The sequence below is a fragment of the Ornithorhynchus anatinus genome, chromosome 20, assembly GCF_004115215.2.
Source record: "Ornithorhynchus anatinus isolate Pmale09 chromosome 20, mOrnAna1.pri.v4, whole genome shotgun sequence".
NCBI lineage: Eukaryota > Metazoa > Chordata > Mammalia > Monotremata > Ornithorhynchidae > Ornithorhynchus > Ornithorhynchus anatinus.
This window is the reverse complement of record NC_041747.1, coordinates 1,075,972-1,089,300: the sequence shown is the minus strand read 5'-3', so window position 1 is coordinate 1,089,300 and position 13,329 is coordinate 1,075,972. Positions and strand designations below refer to the sequence as shown.

The 13,329-nt window shown below is 43.1% G+C and overlaps 1 protein-coding gene across 3 annotated transcripts in view; it reads left to right on the top strand.

Moving 5' to 3' along the window:
- Positions 1 to 13,329, top strand: part of SACS (sacsin molecular chaperone) — a 50,864-nt gene that overhangs the window by 18,221 nt on the left and 19,314 nt on the right. For all 3 annotated transcript variants that reach the window (XM_007664095.3, XM_029048121.2, XM_039914885.1), the window contains 7 exons: positions 950 to 1,100; positions 5,135 to 5,225; positions 7,032 to 7,117; positions 7,663 to 7,774; positions 8,081 to 8,227; positions 9,793 to 11,275; positions 12,205 to 12,296. In XM_007664095.3, coding sequence (XP_007662285.1) covers positions 950 to 1,100; positions 5,135 to 5,225; positions 7,032 to 7,117; positions 7,663 to 7,774; positions 8,081 to 8,227; positions 9,793 to 11,275; positions 12,205 to 12,296 — 2,162 coding nt within the window. The remainder of the gene's footprint in view (positions 1 to 949; positions 1,101 to 5,134; positions 5,226 to 7,031; positions 7,118 to 7,662; positions 7,775 to 8,080; positions 8,228 to 9,792; positions 11,276 to 12,204; positions 12,297 to 13,329) is intronic.

Here is a 13,329-nt window from a genome sequence, read left to right as displayed (position 1 = left end):
CGATGCAGCAACAGAGAGAGACCATCCCCATTCCCAATCCTCATTTTCCAAATGAGGGGACTGAGGCACGGGGAATAATAATGTTGGTATTTGTTAAGCGCTTACTATGTGCAGAGCACTGTTCTAAGCGCTGAGGTAAATACAGGATAATCAGGTTGCCCCTCCTGAGGCTCACAGTCTTCATCCCCATTTTACAGATGAAGGAATTGAGGCCCGGAGAAGTTAAGTGACTTGCCCCCAGTCACACAGCTGACAAGTGGCGGAACCGGGATTCGAACCCGTGACCTCTGACTCCCAAGCTCGGGCTCTTTCCACTGAGCCACGCTGCTTCTCTAAGTGAATTGACCTGCCCAAAGTCACCCGGCTGACAGATCTCTTGCCGAATGGTACATTCCAAGCGCTTAGTACAGTGCCCAGCACATAGGAAGCGCTCAATAAATATGATCGAAGGAAGGAAGGAATGACAAGGGGTGAGATTAGAACTAGAAAAGGAGCCCGGCCCAGGGGAAAGAGCCCGGGCCTGGGAGTCAGAGGTCGTGGGTTCTAATCTTGGCTCCACCGCTTGCCAGCTAGGTGATTTGGGGCAAGCCACTTCACTTCTCTGTGCCTCAGTGACCTCGTCTGGAAAATGGGGATTAAAAGCTCTGAGCCCCACATGGGACAACCCGATCACCTTGTATCCCCCCCCCCAGCGCTTAGAACAGTGCTTTGCACAGAGTATGCGCTTAACAAACGACACCATTATTATTAGAATTCAGACCTCTGGCTGCCAAGCCCGGGCTCTGGCCACTAAGCCACGTTGTCTCCACCTCAGCGCTTAGTACAGTGCCTGGCACAGAGTAAGCGGTTGACAAATGCCATAATAATAATGATGATGAGGGGGCTTTCTCGGGGGCGCCGGGCCCGCAGGCCGCCCCGCACTGACCGCGCAGCTTCTGTCCCCGAGCAGGTCGGTGCGGGTGACCGTCCTCCACGGCGGCCTGGGCTGCAGGACCTACCACGTGCCACCCACCTCCGCCGTCCGCGGGGTGAAGGAGCTCCTCCACGCAGACACCCGCGTCCCCGAGGGAGAGCAGCAGCTGTGGCACCGCAACAGAGAGGTAAGAGGCGGGGACAGCTGGGTGCGGCTGGGCGCGGCCCGGGATCCACGGACCCCCCCGTCCCAGGGTGTGTCGGGGCACGGCCCAGGATCCACGGACCCGCGGGGCAGCCGGCCTGGGGAGGCCGCCTCGTCCAGACCTCGCCGGTGGAGAGATGGGAACGGTTGAGACATTTCTCAAACACTCCGCTTCCCCCTCACTCCCTCTGCCCTACCCCCCCCTTCCCACCCCACAGCACTTGGGTGTCTGTGTATGTACGTAATTCTATTTATTTTATTTTATTAACGATGTGTCTGTTTCTGTTTATTTCTCTTGATGCTCTTGAAGCCTGTTTACTTGTCCTGAGGTTTGTCTCCACCCCCTCCTGGACTGTGAGCCCGTTGTGGGCAGGGATTGTCTCTGTTGGTTGCAGAATTGGACTTTCCAAGTGTTTAGTGTATAGAAGCAGCGTGGCTCAGTGGAAAGAGCACGGGCTTGGGAGTCAGAGGTCATGGGTTCAAATCCCAGCTCGGCCACTTGTCAGCTGTGTGACTTTGGGCAAGTCACTTAACTTCTCGGTGCCTCAGTTACCTCATCTGTAAAATGGGGACTGAGACTGTGAGCCCCACGTGGGACAACCTGATTCCCCTGTGTCTACCCCAGCGCTTAGAACAGTGCTCAGCACATAGTAAGCGCTTAACAAATACCAACCTTATTATTAGTGTAGTGCTCCGCACACAGAAAGCTCTCCGTAAATACGATGGAATAAATACTGTATTGTGAGAGAAACACATTGGGCTGGGTTGGATTGGAGAAGCAGCACGACTTGAGTGGCAAGAGCACAGGCTTGGGAGTCAGAAGACGTGGGTTCTAATTCCGGATCCGCCACTTGTCTGCTGGGTGACCTTGGGCAAGCCTCTTAACTTCTCTGTGTCTCAGTTACCTCATCTGTAAAATGAGGATTAAGACTGTCAGCCCCATGTGGGACAACCTGTTTACCTTGTATTTACCTCGGTGCTTAGAACAGTGATTGGCACATAGTAAGCACTTATCAAATACCGTCATCATCATTCACCCAGTAGTGATTCGGGGATTCCTAGAGTCAGAAAGACTTTTTTAAAAAATCGTATTTGTTAAGCACGTAGTATGTGCCAGGCACTGTTCTAGATACAGTCTAGGTGTTTTAAATCCTTGGGATAGGTGCACAGGTTTATGAGAAGCAGCATGGCGTAGTGGTTAGAGCCTGGGCCTGGGAGTCAGAAGGGCATGGGTTCTAATCCTGGATCTGCCACTTGTCTGCCGGGTGGCCTCGGGTGAGTCACTTCACTTCTTTGTGCCTCAGTGACCTCATCTATAAGATAGAGATTGAGACTGGGAGCCCTCTGTGGAAGAGGGACTATGTCCAACCCGATTGGCTTGTATCCACCCCAGTGCTTAGTCCAGTGCCTGGCACATATTAAGCACTTAACAAATGCCACAACTATTGTTATTATTATTAATGAGGTTGGACACAGTCCCTGTCCCAAATGGGGCTCACAGTCTTAATCCCCATTTTACAGAGGAGGTCACTGAGGCATAGAAACGTTAAGTGATTTGCCCGAGATCACACCGCAGATAAGTGACAGAGAGGGGATTAGAACCAGGTCCTTCTGACTCTTAGGCCCACGCTCTTCACTAGGCCACACTGCTTCTTAGCAAAATGTTTGAAATATAGTTTTGGAGTGGCTATTATGGTGGTTCCGTGGGATTTTAAATGATCAATCAATGGCATTTAATGAGGACTTACTGTGTGCAGAGCACTGAACTGAGCGCTTGGCAGAGTACAATACAGCTGAGTTGGTAGACATATTTCTTGCCCAAATGATTTTACCATAACTTCTTATGTGAGTTTGAAACCAGGAAACATTGATCACCTTTTTCCTTCTTCCAAAGTTTCACATGCTGGGTGTAAAACATCAATAGTAATAGTGGCATTTGATAAGTACTTAACATGTGCCAAGCAATGTATTAAATGCTATGATAGATACAAGATTTTCAGGACAGACATAGTCCTCATGCCAAGTAAAAAAACAGGTATTAAATCCACCTGTAAATGTGAGGAAACAGAGGCACACAGCAGGCGAGTGGTGGAGCCGCGATTAGGACCCAGTTCCTCTGACTCCCATGCCTTTGTTTCTCTGAGCCACTCTGCGGTGTTCCTTTTATTTAGTTAGGAATTTTTGTTGTTGTAAATATAATATTGTTGGTAACTTGTCATGAATTCTATTTATGTAATTCCAAAAAAAACCCCTAACTTTCTCTGTTATGGTAGTTGACCCTTCCAGGAGTAGTTGCTTTTAACGTCTCTCCACCCTGTTTTCCAGAGGGCAAAACTGCAGTATACATTTCAAGGATATCTGAGATCTGATGGCATCTGATGGCTGTTTATGTTTACAGCATCTATATTTGCAAGAGTTTTTTTTATTCCATCTGTCTATTTACCACCGGCCTACACATTCCTGTTCCTTCTGGGAAGGAAGTAATGTGGTGTTCTACTTGCTAACTACCCTGAAGTTATTGGTTTTGGGGGTTTTTTCCACTGTTGTCCACTTACTGGACTCAAATATACTGATGAAGTATTTTGGCCCTTAGAATCAACGTGATGATTTGAGAATTATTCTGAGGATTGGAAAACTAAAGAGATGAAACATTTCATTTTAGCAGTTTATGGGGTAATAATGAATAGAATTATAAATCACATCTTGGCTTTATTCTGTCAAGATCACGGGTTAAGTAAATGGAAAGCATTTTCAGAATAAATCTGTAAATCTGCATTGGGCAGAGTTATGGGTAAATGTCTGATAAGATTGCTTAATAGGAAATGAATTTCCCTCTCAGCTCTCTGTCTCTCTGAATTCCTGATTAACAGCCTTGCTCAGCAGTGCCAGACATTTTGTAGTGAACAGGCAGGTCTGGATAGTTTCCTGTCCTTTTTGGTTGGCCTCATCATCCCTAGTGTGACTATGTGTAATCTGTGCATCTATTTACAGAGATGCCGGCACTCTGCCTTTTTCACTACTGATTGTATAAGTATGTTCAGTTCTTCCGTGTTATGGAAAATCGCACGATAATACATTTACCGTGATCAGCACCGTGCTTTCAGTACATAGCCCTTTCTTCAACCTTGCGTTGTGTTCTATCCAGATAAATGTGCGTTATCCGAAGAACACTCTTTACTTCCTCCGTTAGCACTAAGTTCAAAACTCAGAGTGAGAGAACTGAATATATGAATACATATTTACTTAGTATTATGAAATCTTGAAAATCAAATTCTTTTTTAGTAAAAATTAACAAAATCATCTTGGCCTGGGTATCTGGAGCAATAATAAATATTTAAAAAGCAAATTAATTTTTCAATTAGGCTATTGGCTACATTAAAATCCAGCCTGAAATTATATTTTTTGATGAGGAAATTTTCCCTTAAAGACCTCTGCCTTAATATAATGAAGATGTTTGTGCTTTTCTTTCTGCATGTTTTAATATGCCCTGTCTTTCTTTGGAGGATAATTCACATTTCCTAGTATTGTTTTTAGACCTGTTCTGCGAAAAAGCGATATGCATGCCATTGTCTGATGACTGACAAGTAGGGCATTGCAGAAGGTATCACTAAAAGTTCATAGCCACTGAATAATTTTGCCCACATATGACAAAACCAAATGCCATTGCAGGTAGCAAAAACAAAATGAATTTCTCAAATTGAATTAAAAAAAATTGAAATATATATTAAAAAAAACCCTGAAAGCTGAGTGCCTAGTTTGGGATTAAGTAAAATTTGATAATAACACATGCAGTATTTTGTATTTTGGAGTTTAAAACTATTAGTACTCAGCATTTGACTGTCAAGCCTACATAAAGAAAACAAAAACCATGGTTGTTAGAATAGTTGCTTCACTACATTAAGAAACTATTAAGCACATAGATTTTCATATATTTGAACATAAAGAGTCTGAAGCTGAATTCCAGAAAAAAATTATTTCATTTGAACTAGACATTGGTTTTCTTTTTTTTCTTTTCAGTTACCAGATTGGACCAAGGTTGGGGACCTCCTGAATTCTGATAGTTGTGATATTTTTCTAAATCTTCAATCAAAAGGCCTAAAAGGAGGAGGTATTTTGCCTTTTTTTGTAGACTGCTGTAGCCTTGCAAAATGGCCTCCCAACAAAAAATGGGATGAGAGGATATTAAGCAGAAAAAGATTAGCAGTGATGGATGGATAGGGAGTCTAGTTAAGGGAACCTACTTGGAGTAGAGAAGGGAGTTCCTCAATCCAGTGTTGGAGTTGGGAGCCGGTTAAGTGAGTTAATCTAAAATAATAGAAAGAAAATTAGTGTCAAGGGTTGTGGTTTTTTTTAACCCCACTCCAATTTTTACCCAACTCCAATGCTTATCTGTCTTCTTACCGTCGGCTTTAAAGCACTCAATCACCCCCTCCTACCTTACCCCACTGCTCACCTATTACAAACCAGCCCTCACACTGCGCTCTTCTAATAGCAGTCTGCCTACTGTACCTCAGTCTCATCCGTCTCACCGCCGACTTCTCGCCCATGTCCTCCCTCTGGCCTGGAATGCCCTCCCTCTTCATATCCAACAGACAATTACTCTCCCTTCCATCAAAGCCTTACTGAAGGCACATTCCTCCAAGAGCCCTTCCCTGATTAAGCCCTCATTTCCTCTTCTCCCATTCCCTTCTGCATCACCCTTGCAGTTGGATTTGTTTATTTTATTCACCCCTTCCACAGCCCCATGGCACTTGTGTACATATCTGTAATTTTTTTTTTTTTTACATTAATGTCTCTCTCCCCCTCCTGACTATAAGATCGGTGTGGTCAGGGAACATGTCTACCAACTCTGTTATATTGTTATATTATACTCTCCCAAATGCTTAGTACAGTGCTCTGTACACCGTTAAGTGTTCCCGGAATATAATTGATTGAGTTCAAGCACTTGGGTGAGTACACCTTAAAGCAAATCTCATCTTGTAGGGCTGATAGATTATCTTGCTCCAATCCTTCCCAGCCAGAAATAATTTTCTGGCAAGGCAGAAGAGGCTTTCTCCCACCTCCAGCCATTCCATCAGTGAGGCAATCCATATTCCACTTCTCCCTTTGAGGGAGGAGAAATAAATCCATCCCAGTAATCCTGGAGTGAAATAGAGAACTGATAAGGTAAGAGGTGGGCCCCCCAAAAGCTCACTATTTTATGCCGAGCAATATTTGAGTAGCTATGTTGGATACTATTACTGTTTAGACTTTCTTCAGAATATAGTTCATTTGTTGGTCTGGTAGAAAGAGCACTGCTCTGGGAACCAGGAAAACTGGGTTTAAATCCTGGTTCTGTCTCCTGGGGCTGTGACATCGGAGGTCAAGTTTTCTGACTGAAGATCCACCTGTGGGGTCCAAAAGGTGGACAGGTCCAGCATGAATCTTGAAAACAGCTGGCTATTGTGGATGGGAAAAACCGCAGTGCCTACCGAGGTAACCGCCTGCTGGGCCTTGGTGGCCATTTCAGCCACCAATGGATCTTGCACCTACGGCACCTTTGCATGTCCCTCTCAATGTGCCACTCCCTTGACTCCACAAATGGCAGGGATGAGAGAGTATGAATGGTGCTGGGCCCAGCCACTAGCACTGTATTCCGTTCCTTTGCACAGGGTCTCTCAGTCCCGAGGTCTCTCGTGTCAGACTCTTCGTTTTCATATTTGGAATGTGTGAAAAATCGGTTTTATGATTCCATTACACCACAGTTGTCCTGATTAAGTCAAATGTAAGTGTTTCTTGAGGTGAATCTACCTAAGTCACATTTCAGTTGCAATGGGGCAATGATAATAGCATAAAATAATTACAAAATCGAGGTTTTAACATTGAAATTGATGCATCAGTGAACTCATCCGCCTTTAAAATTTTACATTTTTAGGCCGATTTGGTCAAACAACTCCACCACTTGTTGATTTTCTAAAAGATATTTTAAGAAGATATCCAGAAGGAGGGCAGATTCTTAAGGTACAGAATTCATTACTCTTGCTTATATATGTTTTGTTCACTAAAAATTGAAATAGACAGTCCCGTTTAACATCTTAAAATTTGTTTCAAATTGGGTGCATTAGGACGAGAGCTGGCCTGCTACAATGTATGAAGTTAGCTGTAGCTTGTGCTTCCCATCCCTTTCTCCCTTTGCCTTCCTCAAGGAGCAGAGTATCTCTGGCTGGTGAGATTGCTAAAAGGAATCTAGTTGCGGGTATGAGAAGCACTTGGACCAAAGGAATGGCAGTTGGGATGGAGAGGAAGGGGTGGACATGGACAATAATGTGGAGAAATATCTGGCAGGATTTAGCCACAGACTAAGTCCTAGCAAAAGGTGGGAAGAGGAAATAAACTTAAGTGAAACCCAAGGTTAGTTAGAATTTTGGGAGAAAAGCTTGGTTGGGGAGGTTGTTGTAACTATTGGCCAAAATGAGATTCTTGGATTATCTGTGAAGATTATTGAATATCATTATGGGGGTTAAATGATGTTAGGATGTTAAATGATGTTTTTATAATTTTTTTAGGAGTTAATTCAGAATGCAGAAGATGCTGGGGCCACAGAAGTTAAATTTTTGTATGATGAGACTAAATATGGAACAGAAACTCTTTGGTCCAAAGAGATGGAACAATATCAGGGTAAGTAACCAATCGTAAAGGTCAAATTTTATCCTCGTTGATATTTTGAAATTGTTTACTCTCTCTTGGTTTTTCCTGAGGAGACCAGTGCTTCCCACACATCCAAAATCTGGTTATAATCGATGGCTCTTAATGAAATTGCTTCTCTTCTTTCATTCTCCCCTGTCCCCATGTGCACATTTTCTCGTACCAACTGCCGCTCTTCTTAAGGCGTCAGTCAAAGCTCTCAGGAATTTACAGGAACCTTGAGTTACGGTAATTGTCATCATGACTAACTGTCTCCCCTACGTATCTTGAATTTTCTAGGGTCGGCACTTTATGTGTATAACAATGCGGTTTTTACCCCCGAGGACTGGCACGGTATTCAGGAAATAGCAAGGAGCAGGAAGAAGGATGATCCTCTTAAAGTTGGAAGATTTGGAATTGGATTTAATTCTGTCTATCATATAACAGGTATCATATAGGACTTCTTAATTTTGATATTTAGAATTGTTTTAGCCCTAACCCTAGTCTTTGAGTTTTGCTAATTTGCCTCTGGTGCATTCTGGCATTGTAAGAAACCCCGGTGGAATTGGGTATTTAACCCCTTTCCTGATTCGAAAAGTTGAAATGACATTTTCCCAGTGTAACTGAAGTGATCAGTAAAGTACTTAACCTCACATTATGGAATGTCAGTTATCTAAACTGATCGTTCTGGTATCTAAAGAGAAATACCTGCAACAACTATATGCACATGGCCCAATCCTCCCCTGATCCAGAAACAGTTTCTTCAACTCAGCTTCTTTTGCAAGTTGAATTATTTTATGAAACTCAAGAAGAATTTATGGGGAGAAGAAGATCAGAACATGAAAATTGCCACATCAGGTCTAGTGCCAGGCTAGCCTTCTATCTCCGGTAGAGGCACCAGAGAATTCTCGGAGGAAGATTATGTTAGCTGCCATCCTTGATGTCCTTCTTTAGGAATAGGCATAAACTGTATGGCCAGCAACCCTAACCTGTCTCTCTGCAGACTTCCTATTGTGAGTTTTGTAAACTCAACTGACCAGAAGCACAATGCTGTAGGCAATGGGATGTGGAGGAAGAAAATAACAGTGTAATGTTAATCTGGACTTTCACCTAAACATCTCTTTTGAAGTTAAGCATTTAATAAAGCAGAAAGGAAGTTTTCAGGCCGAAGAGACAGTAAACAGGAATACAGCAGAGCAAGCACAAGACTAGTTGAGATTCATTCATTCCTTCATTCAATTAACTGTATTTTTTGAGCGCTTGGAAGAGTACAGTACAACAATAAACAGACACATTCCCTGCCCAAGATGAGCTAACCATCTAGAGGGATCCAAGCAAGTAACCCGTTGAAGCTGAAATTTCCCTTTTTCAGCTGACAGGCAGGGATGAGATATTAACCTTACTCTTGATCGAATACTTTTTATTACCATTTAAATCTGTATCGTACCAATTCCATTTAAAATGTGGATTGATGTCTGTAGTGCCGCCCCAAGCAAAGATTGATGTTCTTAAAAATCCCGAGCCTCGAACTGTGATTCACCTCCCCTTTTAAGAGGGTGGAAAACTCTGGTTTTAAGTTCAGATTGATTCTAGGGCCCGCTCATTGTGTTTCAGCTCAGGAATGAGAGGAGGGGAAGAGAAGGAGGAAGGGTGCTGTACTCAGGTCTAATGACCATTTTACAGAGACACCAACTGAGGCATCTACTAAGACGCTCACTGTCACAAACTAAGACAAGTTTCTGGGTTGCCAAAGTTAGCCAGCTGGGTAATGGCAGATCATGGGACCAGAATGGAGGTCTTCTGAGATGGAATTTGTTTCCTTAGTAAAGAGGAATTTTGTAATTTATATTTCCCCATCAGTATATTACTTCAACTATTCGGGAATTCTGGTTTTAGAGCCACTGTTATGTTACTGAAGTAACTTATTTGCAGTTGCTTTGACTAGAGTTATTAGGTGTCTGGATATCCCTTTTATTTGGAGTTTTTCCCATTTGTTGGCTCTTATTTTACAGATGTTCCTTGTATCTTCAGTGGTGATCAGATCGGAATATTAGATCCCCACCAAGCCCTTTTTGGACCCCAAGAATCAGGGCAGTGTTGGAATCTAAAGGCGGACAGCAAAGAAATTAATGAACTTGCAGACCAATTTTCCCCATTCGTTGGCATTTTTGGAAGCACCAAGGAAACCTTTAAAAAGGGCAATTTTCCCGGAACATTTTTTCGCTTTCCTCTTCGCCTTCAGCCTTCCCAGCTGAGTAGTAACCTGTACAACAAGCAAAAAGTTCTGGAGCTGTTTGAATCTTTCAGAGCAGATGCAGATACAGTGCTTCTCTTCCTGAAGAGTGTGCAAGATATCTCATTACACATCAGGGAGGCTGATGGAACAGAGAGATTGGTGTTTAGAGTAACAGCAAGTGAGAACAAGGGCCTGAAACACGAGAGACCCAATTCTATCAAGATCCTAGGAACCGCTATAAGTAATTACTGTAAGAAGGTTCCAAGCAACAGCATAACGTGCGTGACCTATCATATAAACATAGCGTTAGAAGATGAGAGTACGAAAGATGCCCAGAAAACCTCTTGGTTAGTGTGCAACAGCGTGGGTGGTCGAGGAATATGCAATGAACTCGATTGCCTGGCTGACGACTTGAAATTTATTCCAACCATTGGCATAGCCATGCCCCTGTCCAACAGTGAAGAAGAAAAAGGAGCGGCGTCTGATTTCTCAGGGAAAGCTTTCTGTTTTCTTCCTCTACCTCCCGGGGAAGAAAGCCAAACCGGTCTCCCGGTTCACATCAGTGGATTCTTTGGACTCACTGACAACAGGAGGAGTATCAAGTGGCGAGAGTTGGATCAGTGGCGGGATCCGTCGGCTGTATGGAACGAGCTCCTGGTCACCCATGTTGTCCCCAAAGTCTATGCCACGCTCATCTTGGATTCGGTCAAACGACTGGAGACCGAAAGAAACTCCGACTTCCCCTGGTCCGTGGAGGTTATCTATAAACTCTGGCCCGACCTGAACAAGGTCCGGGTCCACTGGCAGCCGATTCTAGAACCCCTGTTCAAAGAGCTCTTCCAACATGCAGTTCTCTATTCCGCCAGTAAACACTGGGTCAAGTTGGAGCAGGCCTACTTCTCAGAACTGGATGAAAGTTTGGAAAGCACAAAAGCTGTGCTTAACTACCTCCAGAGCTCAGGGAAACAGGTAGTCAGGGTACCAGCCAACATTACAAGTGCACTCCAGCTTGCTGCCGGTAGTGCCAAGCCTCTGAAGAAGGTGACCCCTGCTTTGGTGCGGCAGGTGCTAAGGAAATCCGGGCCCACTGGCAGTGCCGATGAAAAGATTCACCTCTTAGAGTTTGTACTCTCTGATGAGACTTACAGTGAACTTCTTGGATTGGAGCTTCTACCACTGCAAAATGGAAGTTTTATTCCCTTTTCTTCATCTGTAGCAGAGCAAGATGCAGTTTACATCACCTCTGAAGATTATCCAAGGTATAATTTACACCCTTGCACCATTTCTTGTGTTCCAGGGGTGTTTTCTCCCTCTAGAAACCCTGTCACTAACGGTTGCGTATTTGTTGCCCAAGTAGACCACGTATATTTTTTATCGCAGGGAAAGAGACACAGAAGTTATAATTATGGTATAATTATGGTTTCACAAACGCTTGATGAATGCTTTGGTAGCCCATTTCAATTATTTAAAGTTAAAGAAAATAACCTGGATTCGAATGACCCGTATTCTTTGGGAATGCTGAGGTAGTGGGATACTGCAGTAGCAGGGCCCTTGCCGTGATGTGTCTCAGTCTGCCGGGTAAGCCCGAGTTAGTTCAACCTCTGTGACTTGGATTTTTGGGGCCTTGATTTGCTGTCAGATCATCTAACTGGTGAAATTCCATTCTGATGCCATCTATCACTGTACTAAGTGCTTGGGAGAGTAACAATATAGCAATAAACAGACACATTCCATGCCCACGGTGACCTTAGAGTCTAGAGGGGAGCTTAGCAGATCAAAGTTGGTTTTATATCTTCAACACCCTCTCCAGGAGTATAGAGAGGGGAAAAATGAGGCTAAGCAGGACCCGTTCTGAGGCAGTAGCTTCTGAATGGCCTAAAGACCAAGAGACAGTCACTGCACCTGGTGAATAAATGGCTCTGTGTTGGCAACAGCAAAGTTCCTGAGCCCTCAGTGTGGACTGGAGTGTTGGCTCTATGACTAACATCTAATTCCTCAGTAGTGTCATTTATTATCATTTGGAGTCACAGAGACCACTGCTCTGGCCTAGTTTTAATACCCTCCTTTTCTGTTGTGGAGAAATTAGAAAAGTTGAACTCTGGATTTTCCATTTGGGCTTTGGAAGATGATGGAGAGAATGATGACGATGTGGTTAATATTATTCCTTTTATTTTCTTGGACTTAATAGGTCCCTTTTCCCTGGCCTTGAAGGAAGATTGATTTTAGATGACTTGAAACCTCAAGTTCTAGCTTCTTTAAAGGAAGCCGCCCAAACCCGAGGTAACATCAGCTTTTTGTGTTCTGGTATCGAAAAGAAAGTCAGTTGGAAAAATGGAGAAGTTGTTTCTTATATTTTCTCTGACTTCATCTTTGAAGAAGTTTTGTGTTTTATTGAAATAACTCTTTGAGGTAGGTGCTATGAAATGCATACAAGTTGTTAAATCCGGGACACGTGTTTTTCCAAATGGTTATTTACCACAAATGACTATGAGTTGCAAGTATTTTCAAATAGAGAATGCCATTCAAATAATCATAGCGGAGTTTAATGGGGATTGCCTTGAATCTTTTTTTATATCAGAAGATTAGAGTCATTGGTGGGTAAAGTTTGACTCTTCGCTATGAAGTCTGGTAAACTTGTGGGAAATTTAGATGCATGTTTTTAAAGTGTATTTGCATTGAAAAATTGATATTTTTATACAGGTAGTTTGTGCAGTGAAACAACTTTTCTTTTGCCAGATTGGTTCTCATGCAAAAATAGAAATCTGCTTTGACCCTGCAGAAATAACTTTATTTTAGGATTTAGGCTTATATCTATATTGATCATGTTTTTGTGAAAATCACCAACATTTCTAAGAAGTGAATTTGATTATGTTATAGCACAACAGCTTCTCTGGGGATTTTCAGGTAGGATTCCTGACCTCTTCTTGTGCTGATTTGAAGCCTGGTGTTTGTGTGGTTGTTAAGCTTTTCTTCTCCTTTCCATTGTCCAAGAAACCAGATAAAAAATACAATGCTAAAATATTTTTTTTCTGATATTAGTCATGTTTTCACTAATGGGAGAATTATGGTGATTTGAAAACTTTACTAACAGGATTTTTTATTTGAAGTCATACAGACCTATGCTTTGCTAATATAGCCAAAGAATGATTAACCTGGTGTTATGAAGCGGTTCTATGTTTAAAAATGATTATATTCCGTGAACATCTGATAGGACACCGGGATAGGGAGTGTGAAGTGTTTGGAGGCTCCCCGTCTTATATCAGGGAAATCCCCTAAGAGCCCCTGGCTGCACACATGACTCCTGGCAAACATC